The following is a 22,665-nucleotide window of genomic DNA, read 5'->3' as shown; positions in this document are numbered from 1 at the left end:
CAGTGCCCCATTTTGGGATTTTATAGAGGCTCCCTTTCACAGGTATAATTGATTAACTCGTTGGTCATTGGTCATTGAACTCAGCCAGCAGCCCCTCTCCCCTCTCAGGAGGGAGGGGGTAGTGGGACTGGAAGTTCCAACCTTCTAATCTAATAGGTTACCCAGCTCCACTCCTTAGATGCTTCCCCAAAAGGCACCTGATTCACATAACAAGTAACACCTTCATCATTCTTAACACTTAGAATATTCCAAGACTTTTGGGGACTGTGAGTTAGTGCAGGAAGACCCAATATGTATGAGAAATAAATTTTGGTCATCTAGATATACACTAAAAAAATACACTTTTTTTCCATAAATCACAATATTGCACCCACTGGCCCACATGCGCCTCTGTGTATCCACCTCTGTCCAGACTGAGGAGGAGCTGCTGGACTAGAGGTGGCATGGCTTAGTGGGAAGCATGTGCAGGGTTTTGAGACCTTCTTCGGGGATGAGCTCTGTCCTAACCAACTATGTGACCTTGGAGAAGTCTCTTCTTTCCCTCGGAGCCTCTGAGTGGTCATCTGTCAAATGGGATGTTCCTCACCCCTCACACAGATTGCTGGGAAGTAGTGGATATGCAGTGTGCTTTGCGAGCTGTGAGGTGAGAAGCCTGAGAGTTTCCTCTGCGTGTTCTCTGCAGGGCAGCCCCACCACATGCGGGGCCACATGCCCTCCAGTGCCCTTGGGAGCATTCTTCCCTCCCCCAGAAACCCATTTTCTCCCCTAAATCTCTTTCCTTCCATAGAAATGAACTGGCCCCTGATAAGCACCAAAATTTGTTCTCCGTGCAGGAACAAAGTCCTGTTCCCACCTGGCTTGCCCAACCCCACACTGCTGAATGCCTGCAGGAGCAGCAGCAGCCAGTGCCATGGGTACTGAGCCTAGACGTATGGGACTGTTATTCCCGCCTGCCTTGGCCCCACAGAGTGTAAAGGTGCCCCCTCTGCCCTGCCACTTCACCCTTCAAAGCCTTGAACAGAGGGATGACCAAGAGCTGTAAGAGGACAGGCCTGCCGGGGTGAGGGGACCCCTCTCCCTCTGATTCTGACTGTGGTTTCTCTGTGTTTTGCAGGTCCTCCAGTAAGTGCCCTGGATTATGCTCTCTGCTCCTGAAAGATAAGACATTTTATTCTCTCTCTCTCTCTGTCTCTCTCTCTCTCTCTCTCTCTCTCTCTCTCTCTCTCTCTCTCTCTCTCTCTCTCTCTCTCTCGTTTCCATGAAAATAATGCTTGGTTAAAGAGGTGTCTCAAAAAATAAAAAATAAATAAATCTCAGTCAGTCCCTGCCAGGGGTCATATTTTTTTCAATTTGAGGATTAATGCCAGCACAGAGCTGCAAGGGCTTGCCTTGCCCTGTGAAGCAAAGCATTCTGTGACTGTTTTCCTCCCCAGACGGCTGGCACAAGCCTGGCTGCTCCTTGTCAAACCTTTGGGTCAACTTTGTGTAGGGGAATGCTTGCACCATGCCCACATTTCCTAAGTACCCAAAGCTGTTGCTGGGTCTAAATATTTTTGACTCATGTGCTTTGACAGAAAGGGGCTCAGGAGTCAGGCAGTTATGCCAGGGCTTGGGCTTGATCACTAGGTCCTGGGGTTCATTTGCCTTCCTCCAGTGAGGAAATGGGTATAAGCAATGCATGCAGAGCATGGTCGGGGCCCCGGAAATCCTGTCTTCTCCAAGACACAGGACGAGTCTGCCTCTGATTCATCTTGGCAGCCTTTCAGAGCCTGATAAATCCTAACGAATCAATGCAAGAAGCACATGGACAGTCCTTGTGAATCAAAGTGAACCTTCCAGAGGAATTCCTTTCAGATGAATGCTTGTACTTTTGACTTCCACCTACCATGATTCATTTCCCATCAGCACCCTATGGGACCTGGGCTTCTCCATGCCTTAGTAGTGCCACAACGAGCCAAGGAACCAGCCCATAAAAATGTGTAGATTTACAGGCCACGAGCAGTTTCTGACTGTTGAGTCATATCTGGCTGTCATTTGGAAGCTGGCCTGTGTGAACTTGCTGCAGTGTGTAATGCAGAGGGATATGGAGAGTTTTTGTGTTTTGTTTTTTTTTTTTTTTTTGTACTTGGCTGTTAAACTCAAGTCTATTAAACAAATGCAGAATTCTCAAGCTGCAACCTGCAATGGACACTCACGTGTGGCATGGTGGCCAGGTAGCCACTGCTCCTGGCACATGGTGATTGCAGAGAAGCAGCCAATAGTCATAAGGGCCCCCCCGGCCTGTGCTGTGTCTCTGGCTGCCAAGGCTGTCTTCCCAGTCACCTCATCTCACACATAACAGACAGGAAACCTGTGTCTCCTCTCATAGTCCCTCAGTGCCACATCAAGGGAACATTTTCAGCAATGGCTGTGATGCCACCTTCAGGAACCCTACATCCCCACGTGGCCCTCACCATATGTCCCTGCTGATGCGAGGATCACACTTGTGGGTGCATGCCCTGGTGGCCCATGCAACCTGGTCCTGTGAGGCTGGAAATGGGAGCTCCATCCCCCAGATCCCTTGGAACCCCAAATTATCCCCCTGAAGAAGTCACTTACCCATCAGCAGTCTCTGCTGCAGACCAGGGAGGTTTAGGGGGAATCTGAGACCCTGGCTGAATTCTAAGTGTTGCTATATGGTTTTCTGCCGAAAGTCTGATTATTAATGACGTATTAATTACCACAGGGGCAATCAGGACGAGATGGCTACCCGGTAATTTGTCTTTTTTGTTTGTTTTCTTTGCCCTCTCTCTCAAACCAATATTCTCCCTCTAAGCTTTTATTAACTGTCTGTGCTCCTTTTTCCTCCTCTTTTTCCTCCACAGTGGCTGCCATCTCTGTGGGGAGGATTAGCATTAGCTTTATGAAGGCACAGGACAGCAGTTCTGCAGGGCCAGGGCCTAACAGGCACTTTCTGCAGCCTGCAGGTAAAGCAGAGAGGCTTTGAGAAGGAGTCTCCTTGGCATTTGAATGCACCCAACACCAATCTGTCCAGCGCGTCAGCCCAAGCCCCATGGTCCAGCCCTTGGCTGCTGGACCAAGTGGCTAGTGTCATTCCAAGTGGCTAGTGTCATTGCTTGGAAACAAGGGCCGCCTGTTGGTTCCAGTTCAGCACTGTAGTGTCGTCATGCCTCAGATCTTTTACAACCAAAACTAAAACTTAGCTTATACTAGGTTGAGTGACCACTCCATAAGAAGCTGTATGAAATGTGGTTGTGAAAATGTGGAGTCCTGCACAGAGGTGAGGACCCCAACTGAGACATCTAGAAGTCCTGATGCCTCAGAACAGCCTGGTGGAAGGAGAGTGTGGCGACACTGTTTTGCTGGGGAACAAATTTGTTCTGTGCTCAGGCCAGGAAGATGCAGGGAGAGAATTATTAGTTGATTCAAAGGTCTTTCTTTTGGCCAGATATGTACAGAGGCAGAACAGGCTGCATTAGTGGAGGGTGAGGCGCCGCCCGGTCCTGCCAGAGCCGGCTTCTGTGGTTCTGTGGAGGGGGCAGTCATACCCCTCAGTGAGACCTAGGCTTGGATTCCAACACTGCTGCCTGCGAGACCTCAGAAAAGGTCAGTTTCCTGCTCTGTAGAGTGCCAAAGGCCTCCTTCACAGCATTGGAGCGAGGATTCAAGGAGACTTAGGAGGTGACGGCTACGCAAAACCAGGCTCTCCAGGGCTACTTGGAATGTTTGGGGGGCATTTACCTCATGTCAAAGGCTGGGTATGGAGTAGAGTTTGGGGTCCCCCAAGCCATCAGGGCCATTCCCCCAGTGGGAGGCACTACCTCTCCAGCAGTTTTCTTGACAAGGGGGGTCAGGGAATCTTAATCAGGGCCACCAGCACTTGCTAGACTATTTTGGCCCCGTGTCTCGGGATCGTCCATTTCACCAGCCCAGGAGGAGTGGGCACTTCCTAACAGCACCTCTCCTGGGATTACCTGGTTAACATTTGCACTCAGGTTACTCTGGACTGCGTATGACATGCCCAAGGGAGAGTGGGCAGGGTTCTTCTCTTCCCCTGTTTGCGTCTCCTCTAATCCCACAGTGACCACGTGTTCTTTCTTCCTAGCTGGGAGCATCAGGCTGTTTGTTGGCTGATGGCAAGAATCATTTTCCTGGGGCCAGGCAGAGGTCCACCTCCCACAGAGGCCACTTCTCCCTCAGTCATCCCCCGACCCTTCCTCCCAGGACAGGGGCAGGCCGAGGGTGGCCAGCAGGCTCTGTGAGCAAGCAGGCATCTGGTTGTGTGGCTAGGGGGTTAGGGGCTGAGTCCCATTTTCACCATCCACTAACTGTGAGGTCATAGGCAAGCCCCGCCTGCCCTAAGTCTCCATTTCCTTCCCTGTGAAGAGAGTTGGGGTTCAGGTGAAGTGCGATCGTGCCCTAAAAGCCCAGACCCTGAGCGTCACAGCTAGTGGGGCCATTGCAGAGATTCAGCATGTGTGAGGTGCCCCACCCAGAGGTGGGGCTCTGTGAATGTTGGGGCGGGGAGGCCAAGGGTTGGGTGGGCATGTTGAGTGTCCACTGGGTGTGGAGTTAGAAGCTTCTGGGGAAGGAAGCAGATTAGGATCCAGCAAGCCTTTCCCATTGCCTGTTTGCCCTTGACCCCTCAAGCTTCTCACCACTGGGAAGCCCTGAACAGGTCTGGCTGGGCAAGGGGTTGAGGAAAAGCTGGTATCACACCCCGATTACCCAGATCACCTGGGTAATCACCAGATCACCGATTACCCTTTTTCTGAAGTTACTCAGGTTGCATGCACTCCCTTCTTTCCACACAGATCTGGGCATCTTCCCTGACTGGGCTGGCCCAGCCTGGTGCCAGGCTCGAGTGGTTCAAGCCTGAAGAACAAGGAGCCAGCTGGCTTGTCCCGCTGCCTGCCTCCAAACACCCTCACTCAAGCACTGCCACCCTTCCTTCCATTAGGTGCACAGATGGGGGTGACACCCTGCTATTGTCCCCTGAAGGAGGGAAAGCAGGCCACTCAAGTACTGAGTGTGGGAGAGATTCATGGGACCCATATGCTTTGAACTGAAATCCAGATCTATTGGCTTGTAGAAGGCCTGACTCCCAGCCTTGGGTCTATTTATAGGTGATTCCCTGTGCTCACCCCAGAGTTTAGGACAATTATGGCAACTGAGGGGCCCTGGCCATCTACAAAGTACTCATATATTGAGTTTCACGCAGAATCCTGGCTCTGCTGTGTGGGCTCCATCAGGCTCCTTGGCCTCTGGGAACCTGGCCAGAGCACACCTACAAAGTTGAGGGTTAGGTGGGCTTACGCACACTAAGTCCAAGTCCAGGGCAAATGTGGGAGTCCATGGATCAGTCACTCTCTTTGCTTATCAGTCTGTCCTGCCCACACACATTGGACAGGAAAATGGCTTGGAGAATGGTCAGTTGTCCGGAAAGGTTTTTCTGCAGCTTAGGGAGCTTCAACCTCAGGGAAGACATTTTTCCTTTGTTCTAAAAGCATGTCATTTTCTAAGGGGAAATTAGAGTTAAAAAAAAGTGAAGCAGGACAGTGGCAGAAACTGTGCCAGCTTCCTTTTCTGGATTAATCCTGGCTGGCCCCTCCTCTAAGCAAGACCAGCTAAAAACCAGGTCCATATGTGGATCCAGTAGGGGTTGGAGGTATAGGGGCATAGGAGTCCATGTCCGTGGAGTAGGTTGTGCACTGAAAATGTTGGGAATTAACACCACAACCTCCTTGTCCTTTCTGCTGCAAGGGGAATCATTAATAGCTCTCTTCTGATAACAAAAGCAAAAGCAAAAGCAAAAAAAAAAAAAAAAAGGTTTATTTAAAGCCTTCCCCAAATAGAGAAAAGCACAAAAAGGAAAAATGCAACCATCCATAATCCTACCACCCACAGACATGTCCGCTCAAATGTTTTGATATTTGTTCTCCCAGCATTTTTATGTGCAAGTTTGTTTTTATATTTATTATCTAAAACTGAGATTACAGTAAATATACTTTTTTGTAGCCTTTTTTTTTTCACTTACTAATATCATGAGATTGTTCCACATCATTAAGAATTCTTATAGGAGAGGGCCTCCCTGGTGGCACAGGCGGTTGAGCGCTGCACTGTGAAGCTGTCTGCAGCCTCTGCAGCGCGGATTCGATCCCAACCGGCAGGCAAGAATCCCGCATAATGCAGCAGACCTCTCCTGTCTCGCCCACTGCTCCCCTCAGTCAGTGTATTTCAGTCAGTCTGCCTGTTCTGCTCCCCACTCTGTCTCTGGTGAAGCCTCTCACTCTCCTGCACATCTGGCCTATACCCCTGTTCTTGTATAAATAAGTAAATCTTAAAAAAAATTCTTATAGGATGTAATAGCTACATAGTTTTTATCATATATATCATGTATAATTTATTTAAACAGTCTTCAAGTTATATATTATTTATATTGACAGTCTTTCACCCATATAATCAACATCTTGGGAATAAATGTAGGCTTATTTCCATGGTTATCTCCTTAGAATAAATGTCTAGAAGTTGAATTGCTGGACCAAAGAGTTTGCACATGTTTAAGGCTTTTGATGTGTATTGCCAAATTGCCCTCCAGGAGTCTGTAGTAATTTACATTCCCACCAACAGCGTATGAACACCGCATGTTTCCCCAAACCCTGGCCAATTGTGGGTGTTATCAGATTTTTGTATCTATGCCAATATGATAAGCTAAAAGTATATGTGTGTATATATATATACATATATATCTGGTTTTAATTTAGGGTGTATCTTAATTAGACATGTAGAGATGAAAATAGTTTTGATAACGTTTGTGTGGACCTCACTGCCACCTGGTGGTAGAGTGTGGAATTGTAGGTAAAGAGTTGCCAGTTTGAGAGTTTTCAGATCTCAGTTGGTCCAGGAACAAGCAGATTTCATGATATCACTAATATAGAGGGAATTTTGAGCTCAGAATATTGTGAATAAAAAGGGAATAAAGTATATTTATTTATCAGAATTTATCAGAATTTATCAGAATTTATCTGCAGATGTAATTTTTAAAAAATATTTCAAAACTAAAACCAATACCAAAAAGGTTTTGGTTTTTCTGTGTGTGTGTGTGTGTGTGTGTGTGTGTGTGTGTGTTTGTTTGTTTGTTTTTTTCATTTTCAAATGGGACATGCAGAGGAGCCTTGGACATAGCACTCCTGAATTTTTGAATAGTAATCAGAATTTCTGTTGATAAAGTTATTTCCCATCTCATAAATGGAATACTGGGCTCTGTGCAACACATCAGGAATATGCCATGTCCTGTACTGCTTACTGGGTGCCACAAAGATGGATCAAACCCAGTCGGTCTTTGGGGAGATACAGGGAGGGGGACCAACACAGTCACTTTGCCATGGGCTAGAAGAAAGAGAAATAACTATGTGTCACTGTGACCTTCCTGGAGGTTTCTAACCACAGCCTTTTTATTCCCCCTTCAAATTGTGTCTTTTGTCCATAATGAAAAGACTTGTTTCACATGCAAGGCTCAGTCTTGCCTACATCTTGACTTGACTTTTGTACAGAAATTATTACACCCACTCATCATCTCTGATGTACATCAAAACCCTCATTTTTCCTCATCTTTGGTATTTTGACTTTCTGAACTCTTATTGTTGAACTCAGGTGGCTTTCCAGTATGTTTAATGCCTTGCCTTCAGAATATAACTTAAACATTTCTTGAACAAGCCCTTCTTCCAAGGGCTTGCAATTTCCATGTGTGAACATATGAGAAGTGTTAGGTTGTAAGGCACATGGAGATTACGAAACCCACCAAGTGCCAGCAATGCAAAGGCACTGGGGTAGGTTAGCATACCCTAACCATTGGTCATTGACTCTGTCAGAATCTTTTTCTGGACCTTTGTACCAGCACCCAACAGAGACAAAGCTCTTCCTGTAGTGGGAAAGAGACAATAAACAAGTAAATAGTTGAACCAGAAACGTTGTGAAATGTGCTAGAAAGAATAAAACTGGTATGTAATCAGAGTCCTGTCTGTCTGACTGGATAACTGGGAATAATTGGTATTCAACAATCAGAAGGCCCTTGTGGAAGATGACATTTGAGCTAAAACTTATGAAAGTTTTAGAAACTTATGCAGGATCTGGGCAGGGATGGGAAATATTTCTGGAAGGAAGAGTAAAAGTCTAGGTGTAGGCAAGACTTAGCTTCGCAGATGAGACAAATGTTTTCATCTTAGAAGCCACAATTTGAAGGGGAATGAACGGGTTGTGATACTAAATCACAAAGGTGATGAGGTTGGATGGTATATGTGCCCAAGGTATAGGAGAGGATAGCGTGGCTGGAGTGAGCCAGCAGGTGACCAATATCAAGGTGCAAGGGGAAATTTTCCCATCCCTCTGGGTTCTTCTCAGGCTGGTTGAATAATCAAAACAGCATCAGATAGGGCCTCTCCTGGTGGCACAGGCGGTTGAGCGCAGCGCTCTGAAGCTATCTGCAGCCTCTGAAGCACCGGTTCCATCCTGGCCAGCCGGCGAGGATCCCACATGGCTCAGCAGACCTCTCCTGTCGTGCCCGCTGCACCCCTCAGCAGTGTATTTTGTCAGTCTGCCTGTTCTGTTCCCCACTCTGTCTCTGGTCAGTCTTCTCACCCTCCTGCACATCTGGCCTGTACCCCAGTTCTTGTATAAATAAATAAATAAATAAATAAATCTTAAAAAAAAAAACAACATCAGATAGATTGGCAGAAGGAAAAGGTCAATTTTTAAATATGTGCATGGAGGATTATGCACATGATTATGCCCATGCTGATTTCAATCTGGAGAGCAGGGTTTAAATCCTAAACAGAGAAACAAAATAGGGACCTGGGGTACCAAAGAGAGGTGGGGGCATCACATGATGAGAAGGGGATGACTTCATGTTTACTCTGAAAGTAAACATGTAAAATTGGGTTTCTCAGATAAAGAAGATATTTCTTTTTTTTAATTAAGATTTATTTATTTATTTATACAAGCACTGGGTACAGTCAGAAATGCGTGAGAGAATTCACCAGAGCCAGAGCAGGGAACAGAGCAGGCAGACTGACGAAATACACTGCTGAGGGGAGCAGTGGGCATGGCAGGAGAGGTCTGCGAGCCATGTGGGACTCTCGCCAGCGGCCGAGGATCGAACCGGCGCTGCAGAGGCTGTGGGCAGCTTCGCAGCCCAGCTTTCAACCGCTGCACCACCAGGGGAGGCCCTAAAGAAGATATTTCTAAAGATTATCCTACACCTGAGAAATACTCCCAAATCTTCATTCTTTTAGGTAGTAAAGGGAACTGTGATCACTTCTTCAATTGGGGGGCTAAGCTTCTCTTTAACCTTTGGGGCTTGGATTGACACAATCTTAATGCAATCTGCATGCCAGAGCAGGGTTCCTAAGGATACCAGCTCTGAGAATCTTGGGTAGTCCAGTGGACACCTTTACAGGGGAAATAATACAAGGTGAAGTCAGAGAAGTCTCCAGGGCTGCACTGAGCAGAATCTCAGAGGCCACATGAGAAGGTGGGAGGTCAGGAAAGCTTGTTTTCCTGGAGTTTATAGAAAGTTTGTTTTTCTTGGTGTTTATGGAGACCACTATTCCCAGAGATGGCACAGTGGAAGAAAGAACTGTCCCCTCCCACCCACCCTCCTCAAAACCCTTCCACTGTGCCAGGGGAGCTAGAATTGAGTGCTTGTTGGATGCATACTCATATGCTGGGTCACCCTAGAAGGTCAATGGTTTCTGCCCTACTTGACAGATGAGGAAACTGAGTTTGGAGTGTGGTAGGACAAGGCTCAGATTTGCATCTTGGCAGCAGCCTCTCCATCATTCCAGTCCCCCTTCAGTAAGCTAGTTGTAGCAGCAGACAAAGGCTCAGGGCTGACTGTGTGCTGGCAGGAGGACCCTTCTCTCTCCTCCCAGAGAAACATTAAGAACAAATGTTCCATTTCTACTCATTATCCCTGTTTCTATCTGGCTCTGAAGTTCTCTCTCCCCCAAGCACTGCATTCTACCTCTGTTATCTGAATTAAGATCCTTGCCTGCTTTCCAAAACACAATAGCAAAAACCAACTCTAACAAACAGAGAAGTCCATTTTTCTATTCCTCAGGTATACATCTGCATCATAGCCATTATTAGAAATTAAGAAAGAAAACATCCCCCTCATGATGAAATGTCCAATTCTGGTTCCCTGACCAGGGTCCCCACACTGTTAAGGAGCAGCTGATGGAGCAAGGCTGGCCAAGGAACCACAGTCAGTCTCCAGCATACCCTTGGCTGTCCCTTAACCCTCTGTGTTCACATTTGCAAAGTGTAAGGCTTGGATGAAAACATTAGGAATTGGGTCAGAGCAGTGTGTCATGATTTCAGAGCACACCCATCCCTATATGCCATGATTCCTGCCCATTTTGTAGATTAAAAACCTGAGGCTTGAGTGACCATGCGGCTCCCAGCACCCAGTCTGACCTTCCACCACGCTTACCTGTGGAATCCCCTCAATTCTCCTGCCTGCAGGTGGCACCAGTTCCAAAGCCCTGTGTTAACCAACCCTGTGCATCTCATTTTCCCCAGCCACAACACGGAGCTGGGGGCTCTGTCTCATACTGAGTCATTTGCAGGAACAGCCACAAAATCCTTGGAATCCCACACAGTACGTGCTCCGGCGTCCCTACCAACTTGGGTTCACAGCTGCTTCAGCAGCTTTCTGAGCCTGGCCACATCCATTGGCATCCTGACCACAGATGGAGGCCTGCCCCCGACATATCCCACCACGACACCCTTCTTAAGCTTGAGACCCTCCCAGACAGAGGTCTTTACCAGACCTTAGGTAGGGCTGAATGCATGCAGGTAGGGCCTCTCACCTCCAAGAAGGAAGGAGTGGCTGACTCTGCCAGGAACCAGAGGAGGCCTCATAGAAAGGGCGACACTTGAGGGCTATCTTTAGGGATAATCAGGAGGTCAGTAGGAGGTCTGTGCATCCCAGGCACCCTGAACAAGGCAGGGGGTGTGATGTGGTTCTATATTCCTGGGGCCAATGGCTCTGAGGGCAAGCCTCAGAGATGATGATGCTGTGTGAGGGATGCCCCACCAGCCCCCAGCAGAAGAGTGTGGAGGCCACAGACACCCCTGAGTGACATAGATAGGTGATACAGTTGTGCATCACTTAACACTGAGGGTATATTCTGAGAAATGCACCATTCATCAAGTTTGTCATTGTGCTAATATCATAGAGTTTAATGACATAAACCTAAAAGGGCTGGCCTGCCACACACCAATGCCTCATGGCATTGCTACTGGGACCTCTGTCGTATATATGTGGTCAATGAACTTCATTAAGTGATGCGTGGCCTCCCTGGCTGCAGGCCAGAGACTGAAGGAAGGCCATCCAGGTAGGGGGAAGTTGCAGTAATTCGCAGGTGATGCCTGAATCAAGCGTATCTAGTGAGGATGGAGTGAAAAGGGGCAGACTTGAGAAATGAGAGCTGGCAGGAATGGCAGGTGGGCTCTGACCAGAACAGAGCTCTTTAAGCTCGGCAGCACCCAGCACTCCCTACCCATCTGGCTAATTACATTGGTGGGGAGAGGGAGGATCCTGCCTACCAGCTCCATATCAATAATGGGAGCACCAACAGCCTAGGCCGGGGACAGAGACTAGGCTCTGAGCTGAATGAGGTCTAAGAGACAGGGTCTCAACCTGGGACCAATTTGGAAATGAATAGCTCAGTTGAACTGTTTAGAATTAATCAGCTGAATAAAAAAGGACCACAGAGCAACACACATTCATATGCTTTCTTGCACTCCCATAGTTCAAAAACAGCTTTGATTGTAAAAATGTAATTAGTTAAATGATTCATCTGTAATATCCCAAATTCATCTGTTTTTCGATTTCAGCATCCTACATCTTATTTTCATCTGACCCCTGCAGGGATGCTCCCCAGATTTCCTGAGCCCCTTGCTAATGGACCCCAGATTGAAACCTTAGAGGGATACAGCTGAGCCCAAGGGAAAGGCCCATAGGGCTGGCCTTTCCTCCCCAGCATCCAGCATCAGCCCCAGTCAGGGCCCCCTTGCCTTGGGCTCATGCTGTGCCCTCAGCGTCCCCTCATGGGTCACATGTGGGGCAGCCAAAGGACAGGAGGCCCAAGCTGCTGCTTCTGCCCCCAACTCCCAGATGCCTCACTCACCCTTTGTGTTTTTTGCATCTTTCTGGAGGAGGCTGGGGAGCCCCAGCCTGGAATAACAGCCTCCAAGTCACCTCCCCACCCAAGACTCTGGAGAGCACTTAGCAGGAAGGCTTGTACTGCCCTGTGGTGTACCTGTAACAACACCTTTGCAGGCCAGTTGCTCACTGAAGCTCTTCCTGCTTCCCAGACATCAAAGTACCCTCACCCCATGGCATGGAAGAATATGTTCAGCATCTGCAGCAGTCATTGAGGCAAACTCAGGTCTTCCGAGTGAATACACCGGAGAGACAGAACACTTCTTTCCTGAAATCAGGGACTGGCACCATGTCCTGCCCATGTGATGGAGGGAGAATGGGCTTTGTAGCTCTGTAGACTGTATTACCTCAGGCATGTCTCCAATTGCTCTTCAGCAGTCAGGAAAGCCAGGAAGATGACCCCAGGGAGCTCTAGAAATGGGCACAAGGGCTGGGTTCAGGGACAGTTCCTCAGTGGTCACTGAGCCCAGCAGGTGGAGCCCTTGAGACTGAAGGAGTCCCTCTCCAGCCCATGTCCCAAGTGCCCAGTGTCCTGGCTGATCTCCCAGGCTGTGGCCAAGGACTGGAATCACCAGGCACCCAGAGTCTTCAGCGGGTCAAGAGCGCCCTCTGGTGTTCCCAGGCCAGGCACATGATCCCCTAGAACTTCATTCATGAAAGGGCTCACTGGACAGCTGATTTATTCACTCACTAAGTAGGAGGGACCTTGCTTGGCCTTTAGGATACAATAGCAAGAAATGCACCCCAGGGTCCAGACCCCCATGGGGGCTGTAGCTGAGGCCTCCATCAGGGAGGCTGATGGAGGCCAGTCTAGGAGAAAGGCCAAGTCTAGGGGGACTGGAGAGAGGACTACAGTTTGGAGAGATGGATCAGGACGGAAATTGCTGAGTGGGAGAGAGTCAAAATTCAGGAGAGAATTCCAGTCTCTCTAAGCACTGTAGACAGGGCTGGAAATGGGTTGTCTATAACCCAGGCCAAGCCTAATGGGGATCAGGGCCTCCACCCAAAGAAAGGAGGTATGAGCCAAAACTGGAGTAGATGCTGGTAAGTGGGAGCTGCATCCAGACAGAGGCTACACCCAAGACACGCCAGGCTGGAGCAGGAACAGGAGAGCGTGGGAGCGGGGCAGGAGAGAACACTGGGTCACAACCTCACCAAGCATCCCTGGGGAGTTACAAGGTGGAAGGCATTTGCAGTGGTGTACAAACTGGGAAAGGCCAGGCTTAAACTAACCCGTCAGACTGCCACAGACGCAGTGAGTTTCCCATCCCTGGAGGTGTGCAAGGTGGGACTCCCCACCCACCTGTCAGGAAGGTCATCTAGGGAGAGACTGGCCCTACTAGGTCAGCTCCCATGTATGAGAGTGAGTCATTCCACTCACTTTAAGGCTAGTCAGGCTCAGATTCAATCGGGCAGGGTAGTAGAGGCTCAGTTTGGGAGGCCAGAAGAGGGGGCACTTTGAAGATCAGCAGGCATCTCTCAGACATGCCCGTGGGGGGCATGTAGGGAAGAGAGATGACGGAAGATAAAGCAACTGAGAAATTTTGCTTTGAAGAGGGTTTCTCAGAGGGACCTGTAAGTCTGCAAGAAGGCAGAGAAGGGATGTTTGAATGCCAGGCCAAGGGCATGGCAGCTTTGCTCTGAGGGCAGTGAGTGAGGGCCTCCTAGGAGCTGCTGAATCCAGAGAGGAATGGTGGCCCCATTCCTCTGGGGCCAGGCATGAGATTCAGGCCCACTGGCCATGCCTTTCCCAGCTCCAGTTTCTCCTGGAGGCCATTTCCCATTTTCCTCTGGAAAATGGGAGCAATAATAGTGCCTGCCTGGCAGGACTGTGCTTGGGTCAAAATTGTCCAGACAGGAAAACAGGGTATGTCTCTTAGCTCCACTCCAGAACTGGCCCAGAGCATCCCAGTCACAACCCTTCAGCCCACTGGGTGCCAAGCTCCCAGCCCGACACTGCCACCTGTGGGGGGCCATTCCACGCACACCACACCCACTTTCCAAAAGAAAGCTGGCTCCAGGGAAGTTAAACAGCTCATTACAAGGTCTATAGGGCAGAAGGTTTCCCTGTACAGGAAGGACAGGCAGTGGCAGGGAGGCTGATGGAAGCCAGTCTAAGAGAAAGGCCAAGTCTAGGGGGACCTGAGAGAGGACCACAATTTGGACAGATGGATCAGGACTGAAATTGCAGACTCTCAGGCTCATCGATGCCTCACAGGGGCAGCCAGATGAGGAAATAGGTGGGGCTGCAGGAGAGCACAGGGGACTGTGAGGCCTGGGCCAAACTTGGGTGTAGAGGGCTTATGCACAAGCCCCCACTCAAAAGGGGACCCCACAGCTCAACCCATGCAGGTCAATCATGACCACATCTTCCAATATCCCAAGAGAAACTAGAAATCCAAAATTTACACAGAATCTTTGAGTTCTTAAGTGTTCAACCCATTCATTGCCAGTGGGTGACAACTGTGTTGTCAGTGGAATTCAAGGAGGCACGCCCTGCCACCCAGGTAGTGACTTTCAGAGAGGCTCGAAATGGAACTTGAGTGAGGCCAGGAGCAGCAGGTAAATGGCCCCACAGAATAAGGCTGGGCAGGAAGGCAGAGCAGTGGGGTGACCTGGGCATAGTCAGGGCAGCAGGGGTCCCTGCAGTGCACCTGCAGCCTGTGTCCACTGAGAACTGTCCTGGTCACTCTGTCCACTGGTATCCCTGCAATGCTGGCTTTGGGTTGCACCTTCTGAGTACCCAGCAGGTTGCCTCCCTTTAGACAGTCTCCACGCTGGGACTATCCCCTCTGGTCACCTGCTGCTCCATGCTACTAGATTTCCACCCTGGTCTGTTGGTTGCTTCTAGTGCTTTCCACCACACCAACTCCCACTTGCCTCAGGTGGAGGCACAGGACCAGAAGTGGCTCAGGTGGATCCAGCCCGACTCACTGACCCATCCGCCACTCTCCACACCCAGTGGGAGGCATCATTCCCCTCCATCATCTGGGAACAATTTCTCTTGATACCTGACATGGTAATCATGTAAAAGGCAAATGTGTAATTTGCACAGGAATTTGGGGATCAGTTCAAAGACATAGCACCACCTCTTAAGCCATGATGTATAATGTGAACATATGTGTAATTGCTTCTTGTGCAGGCGGGATAGTCGCTGAGTATTCCCTCACCCCAAAATAGAAGCCACCTGGCTTCCCGGCTTCACAGAATAGAACTAAAAGGAACTTAGTATATTTTCTGGACTGAAGATTATAAACCCAGATACCCCTATAGAGTCAGGGCAATGGACCAGGTATGATGCAGTAGGGAGGGGTGGAGCCTATGGCTCTGGGGCAGAGCCAGTTCAAGGAGCACTTAACCCCACAAGTATTGCTAGGCATGTGGGTCTCAGGGTGCCCAATCTTCCAACTTTTCAAGAAAAGTCCAAACCTTGATGTATATGTGAAATGTCGCAATTTTTTTGAATGTTACAATAAATTTGGTTAGTTTTGTATATATATACATATATATATATATATTTAATATACAGACCAAACCAAATCTGGCACCAGTCCAGCCCTTGACTTTACAGGCAAGGAAGTTGCAGCATGATAGGCCACATTGCAAGTGAAAAAGGGCAAGTCCCTGACCTTGGCTCCTAGGTCCCAGGACCTCACCCAGCTGAAGGTCCCAGGGCTTGCCATAAGTTGGGGTGCAGTAGGTACCTGCAGAGCCCACCCTGCAGAGTGCCACAGACCACCAAAGGAGGTCTGAGAGGAACCAGCCACCATGAGCTGTGGCCTGGCTGGACCCAAAAAATGATGGTCTTCTCTTGCCTTTTCCTAGGGTGGAATTCAGGTCTGTGAAATTGCTCAGCCCTGACACCCTTGCCACAGGCCCCTGTGTGTGCAAACAGCCTGGCCTGAGAAATCAGAAACACATGGAGCTGACCTGCCCTGAGGGGGCTGCCCACCCACCCCCTCGCCTACTGGGCAGCCTTAATGAGGGAGCCTTCACACAGGAATGTACACGTCCCAGGCTGGGACCCCAGGCCCCAACAGCCTTGTAATTTGATGAATTGTCAACATCTGGGCCATAATTACTGGGCCCTGGACTGATAATCCTGGTAAGCCCCTCATCTAGGGGCCTCATCCCCCTGCATTCAGAGGGCTCCATCCCTCGACAGGAGCCGTCAGCATTAATTACAACCAGAAAGCAAGACAGCCACCCAGCTTTGGCCTGTCTGGGCATTTACTCCTGTCTGCATCTAAACCCAGCCAGTTTATTGATTTGGTTCAGTTCCTCAGATACTCTCACTGACCAGGGGCGCCTGAACCATGGGAGGACTGAGTCACAGTAACAGGGCAGACCGCGCCAGCATACTGGAGGGAGCAGTCGGCATAGTCTCCTCCGTGCACTGCTGCACATTGAGAGTCAGCCTGCTCCAGCTCCCCAATTATTTCACCAAGAAACTTCTCTTCTCGCCTGTCTTGCTAAAATTTCTCCAAAGATGGCTCTGTGGTATCCTGCTTAAGAAATATTCAGTGAGGGGAGCGCTTGTAGGTCTAGTATCATTCAGTTGGTCTAGGAGAGGAGGAGACAAAGGAGACATACCCATTTCACACTTGTCATTTGAGAGTAGAGCATGGCTGCTATTTACAGATGGGGAAACTGAGGCTCGGGGGACCCAGGTACCCAAGCCAGGCAAGGGGCTGAGGGAACTGGGGTCAGGGTGGGGGAGGAGCTTCACCTGCCTGGTGTCCCTGGGGCCCTCCTCATGTGAAGACCAGGGCTTTGTCTGCTTCTCACATTCCTGGAGCTCAGCTGATGTGCACGGGAACTGGTGATTTAAAGCAGAAAAGAAGCTTGTGAACAGCTGTGGGATTTCGTGAAGGGGCGAGGCATTGAAAAGCTCCGGTGAATCACATGGCTTTGATCAGGCAGAGAGCACTGGCACCCGAGCAAGGCCAGGCCAAGTGCTGAGGCATCTGGCCCTGGGGATCACCGCTAGAGGGAAGCTGAGATACAGAGGGGATTTGAACCCAGGCCCAAGCCTGCCTTCACTCCGTGGACTGCTCATGGCACCTTTCCTTCCCACTCCTCTTGTGGAAGATGCAGTGAGAGGGGCAGGCAGAGGTCAGAGCCAGGGAAGCTTCCTGGATGAGATGGCAGCCCCTGTCCACCAGGGCACACCTCTGCTCTGCTCTGCTCCTGCAGGCTGCCGGCTTCCAGAACAGCCGATTCTGCTCAGCAACAGCTTGCTGTTGGATACTCAGCCTGGACCTGCCCCACCTTGGTTCAACCTGACCTCACCACCCACTCCATGGGTCCCTTCAGACCAGCCCCTGGCCCTTCCCTGGGGTGTTTCTCCTCCTCTCAGAGCACCCAGGGCCAGACTCAAGTTTCCCTCCAGTTCATGGAAGTGCCTGGTTCATGGATGATCCACTGCCCTTGCTTTGCTAAGACTCAGTCAAACTTTCACATGAGGGGTCCATGAGGCTGGAAACACTGCCCTCTCGGTGACCCACAAGAAAGATGACAGCTTGGACAAGTCTTTCAGGAAGGAAACCTATTTCATGGGGTGGAACACAGTGTTTCTCAAACTTAATTGGCTATGGAATCCCTTTCCTCAGAAAAGCCTGGCAGCATCCCACAGGAGAGTGTTGCATGGGACACCAGTTTGGGAGAAGGTAACTGCGGGCTGGTCTATCCTCTTGGGTCCATAGTCCAGGGTCCAGACTCCCCCAGGATAGAAGGAATCATGCCCTTCGAGCCAGGCAGTTTCTTCGGACTCTCCCCCTTGCTCCCTTCCCTAATCCCTGAGGTCCCTCCTCAGAGACTCCCAGTTACTCCTGTCACCCGGCTGCCTCTCCAGGGATCAGCTGTTTACCCTATGAGGAGTTCAGGGTCCTGGGCACAGCTTTCTTGCTCAGGTGTTATCCAAGAAGAGCCCAGAGCCACCTCCACAGACCAAGGCCACACCTATGAGTCAACTCTATCCCCAAGACCAGACATCACCCTTTGCTTTGTAAATATTTGCATTTGGGGTTTCTGTGTTTGCTGCTGGAATCAGTTCAACATCAGATCCAATCACACACAGATCTGATCTTGGGTTCCCAGGGAATTGGAAATGACTTTCCTTCCATGGTGGGCGTTTCCAAAGGCACTAATCATGCCCCACCCTCTGCCTTTATTCAGAATCTGCAAACTTCTTTCACTCTTTTAAAACCCAAGTGCTGGGAGCCAAGAGCTGTGTTATACACAAATATAGACAGGGCCCTTGGTGGGAAAGGTCGTTTTCTGACACTTAAGGGTCTTGTCCTGAACCAGAAAAAGGCCTGCACCACAGGTGACCCGCCAGGGACAGTCTTGGGCTTTGGGAGAAGACAGCATCCCTCCTAGGAGATAAGAGGCCTGTGCTCACTTTTAAGGAGGGGCAGCCTATTGGACACGTGTGAGACCATGGGAGGCAGTGAGATTCCTCCTTTGGTGCCAAAACTGGGGGGATATTCCAGGCTGCCTCCTGATTCCAAAACAGGCCATTTCCTTCCTCTGCTTTACCCAGAAACTTGTAGAAAAGTAGGCACCTATGGCTCTGCATGCTTCAACCCAGCTGACACCCCAGAACTGAGCCTGAGAACTCAGTGATGGGCCAGAGGCACATGCTTAGTTCTTAGGCCTAGGTTAGAGGGACCCCGAGGCACCAGATGGGGAGATCTGGACCTCATCCTTCAGGAGTGGGGCTTCCAAAAGGGGATCAAATAGGAAAGCCGAGTGGTCAAATTTGCATCCTAGAAATTTCGCATTAACAGTGTGGATACTGAAGGAATTGGTTCAGGGAAGGGCCAAGGGGATAATGCCTGGGGTCTCACATGTGTGGTGGGGGATTCCTAGAACCCTAGAGAGGACTGTGAGGTGCCTTGAAGGGCCAGAAACCAGATTCTCCTGCAACTTGCCAGCAGATTTATACTGTTTGGCTGAAACAGGACTTTAAAAGTAAGAAAGGAGGGCCTCCCCTGGTGGCGCAGCGGTTGAGCACTGGGCTGCGAAGCTGCCCGCAGCCTCTGCAGCACCGGTTCGATCCCCGGCCTCTGGCGAGGGTCCCACATGGCGCAACAGACCTCTCCTGCTGTGCCCACTGCTCCCCTCAGCAGTGTATTTCATCATTCTGCCTGTTCTGTTCCCCGCTCTGGCTCTGATGAATTCTCTCACTCTCCCACAATTCTGACTATACCCAGTGCTTCTATAAATAAATAAATAAATCTTTTAAAAAATAAAAAAATAAAAATAAATAAACAAGGTGAAAAAAAAATAAGAAGGACTCAATAGGAGCTGCTGTAGCTGCAACCTGCTTCCTGAAGACTGGTGCAGACACTGCCCCTGGGACAGGAGCTGGGGAAGGAGAGGAGGTTTGCCTGGTCCCATCTGTCTGCAGTTGGCACATTCCACCTGGTGCCCATAGCACCTTTGCTGTAGACCCCACACGTGCGAATGTGGGTCAGTAAGCCCGGGAGGCCCAGGTTCCCCCAGGCCCAGGTATGCTGGATCCAGAGCCTCCTGCCAGAGGTAGGCATCAAGTCTTCCTTCCAGAGGGTGGGGACCCAGCAAAGCAGCACACAGACTGGGCGGGTGCTGCTTCAGCCCGGGAGGATCCCAAAAGAGGAATCACTTGAGCTGGGCCATGAAAAATGAGTCAGTATTCAACAGGTGGAGGCAGAAGGAGATGGGAAATCAAACAAGTTCAGTAAATTGCATGACGGGACGTGCTTGATGACAGAGCATGGGACCTCAAGATGTACCTATGAGACCACTGGAGCAGTTCTTTCCAAATCCTAAAGAATGATGAGACCCCAGCAGATTTTAGGGGAAAACTGGAGAATCAGCCCTGCTGGGAACAGAGGTGATGAGGATGCTCAGGCTCAGAGAAGTTGGTGAACTCTCCCTGGTCACACAGTCTCTGGCAGAAGGTTAGAATGAAAGAGGGTCCAAAGAGCCTGCCCACAAAGGATGTGCTCAGTGGGGGAGACAGAGGTACCAGGAATCCCCAGAGGAAGGCAAGGCCTGTGAGGTACACCCCAGGCCTCCTAGAATGACCACGTCATCCTGCTATGGGAAGAGGAACATTCTGTGTGGAGAGGGGCCTATTCCAGGCTGAGGACAGCCCACTGGCTCAGTCCTGGCATCATCCTGACACCATGAAGGACACAGCAGGGCTGCCTTCACAGTCACGCCCCAGGGAGTCTCTGCCTCTTGTCCTGCTTCCTCAGACCTGGCCCTGCTCTCTGCCATGGCTATTCTCAGGGCACTTTGAATTCATCATGCTTTCCTGTCCAGGCCCTGTGGCCAGGTCTTGTCCCCAGCTGCTGTGGTGACAGCTGTGAGGCCCACTGTGTCCTTTCTCCTGGCACACGAATGGAAAAGGGCTTTATTTAGCTGCAGAATGCCCCTTAGTCTCTTTTGCATTTCAGTTTGCATTGTGGATGTTTTTAATCCATGCAGACTGATAGAGGGACAAAGTTTGTGCTGCGTTTGGACTTAGTTCAGCAGGACACACCCTTCCACACAGGCCTGGCCCAAGTCTGCTGTGGCAGACATACCAGAGGAGGTGGCCAGGAGCCTCTGGGTAGGCAAGGTCCAGGGGACAGTGGGGTGGAGCAGAAAAGGTTTGAACAGAGCCGAGTGAGGTTGGAGTGGAGGGGAGAGTGGCCGGAAGCCAGAGAAGCCCATCTCCGGACTATAGTACCTAGAGCTCCTGGCCTGCAGCCCCAGTTGTTGCCTGTTACCAGCTGCAGGGCCTTGGGCAAGGAATTAACCTCTCTAGACTCGGTGTCCTCTTCCATAAAATCAGGATAACACCTGCCTCTCAGGTTACTATGGTAATGGAGGGGGGCAGGGCACAGAAGATTCCAGAAGAGATTCAGGATGGGATGGAGCCCTGTGTATGTTGCCACTGAGAGGATGAGGGTGTGTGAGGAATCCAGAGCAGAGATACCCAGGGGGGTGTGGCCCTGAGGTGGTTTGGCAGAGCCTGAGCCTGGGGGCTGCAGCAGGGAGTGGAGGGGCAGGGCCCAATTTCAGTGGCCTGCTGAAGGAAGAAGGCTGGGCATGTGGATCCAGGAGTCAGGAACTAGCCAGCTAGGTCAGATCCTGATGGTGATGGGGACCAGAACTGTGCCTGACCAGAGGCACCTAGAACTGGACCCACAAGACTTTGGAATGACCTGCTTCCTTTCTCCCATAATTCCAGCTGACTCTAGGCTATCACCACAAGTCCAGACTGGCCGGAATCACTTAGGAGACCAATTTTCAGAATTGTACAGGTTCCCTACCTGGAGCAAGGCCTGGCATGTGCATACCAAGGAGTAGCCACTGTCCTACATCTAGGGAATTGGCAGATTGACTGTCTCCATGCAAGGGAGCCTGGAGCGCCACCCAGGAGAGCCAGCTTTTTAACACTGGATCCAGCAGATGGGGTCTTCAACTCTTAGGCTGGAGTCAGACCCTAAAGAAACCATCTACCCAGAGCAAGAGAATGTTTCTGTGGATGAGACATTCCCACCGGGTGAGAAGGCATGGAAGGGTATTCTAGGCAGAGGGATCAGCCCAAACAAAGGCATGAAGATGGGAAAGAAGCTTGAGAGCTCAGGGAGACAAGTGGCAGCAGCTATCCCTGGCTGCAGAGGACCAGATGCTGGCCCCCTGTGGAGGCATAGACAGAGATGAGGGCCAAACCTGTGCGCCTATGAGTGAGACCGGGCTGTAGGTCCATGCCTGCACCTCTGCACCAGCAACCCACACACTACCCCCTTCCTGGCTTTGCTGGGCTATTCTCTCTGCCCACTGTGCCCTCCCACACACACATACTTGCTGTGTCCAAATCTCCAAATGTTACTTCCTCAAGGTAGTGCTCCCTAATCTTGTCCAGTTCCCCCCAAAGCTTGAGCGCTATCTCCCTTCTCAGAAATGGCAGAACCCCTGGTCTGTCCCACCCCTTCCCTTTCTTCTTTATGTTATTTGCACGGTGTTCATCCATCTTGCTGCCTTTCCTTGCTTTGACTCAGGGCACATGCTCCATGCCTGGCCTCATTTGAGCTCTGGAGCACAGGGATCAGACCCCTTGCCTGGACTACTGAAAGACTTGAGTAGCTTACACATGAGTAATATGTGATGTCACATGGGATGGTTAAAGATATGCTGGGCTCAGGAAGGATTGCCTGACTCTGAGAAGTGGAGAAACCTGGAGGGCTTTGTGGAAGAGGAGGTAACTGAGCTGCAGATGATGCAGGAAGCGTGTGCCAGGCAGGCTGACAAAGTGTGTGTAAAGGCTTGGGAAGGTAGAGTTGCATACCTAGGGGGGTGTGTATTTGGGAATGTGAGGAAGGAGTGGGAGGAGTCAGGAGGGGATTGGTAGAGACCAGGAGCGGCGTGTGGCACTGCCACTGGATTCCTCTACAGCCCCA

General features: G+C 50.3%; 1 protein-coding gene across 1 annotated transcript in view; it reads left to right on the top strand.

Moving 5' to 3' along the window:
• Positions 1-22,665, top strand: part of COL23A1 (collagen type XXIII alpha 1 chain) — a gene marked incomplete at both ends in the record, with an annotated part of 392,542 nt that overhangs the window by 336,750 nt on the left and 33,127 nt on the right. Inside the window, 2 exons of the mRNA XM_084242375.1 lie at positions 1,115-1,122; positions 2,726-2,752. Coding sequence (XP_084098501.1) covers positions 1,115-1,122; positions 2,726-2,752 — 35 coding nt within the window. The remainder of the gene's footprint in view (positions 1-1,114; positions 1,123-2,725; positions 2,753-22,665) is intronic.

This window comes from Talpa europaea (genome assembly GCF_964194135.1).
Source record: "Talpa europaea genome assembly, chromosome: 9".
Lineage (NCBI taxonomy): Eukaryota > Metazoa > Chordata > Mammalia > Eulipotyphla > Talpidae > Talpa > Talpa europaea.
Note: the sequence above shows the minus strand (reverse complement) of the source record. Positions and strands in the feature narration are given on the sequence as shown.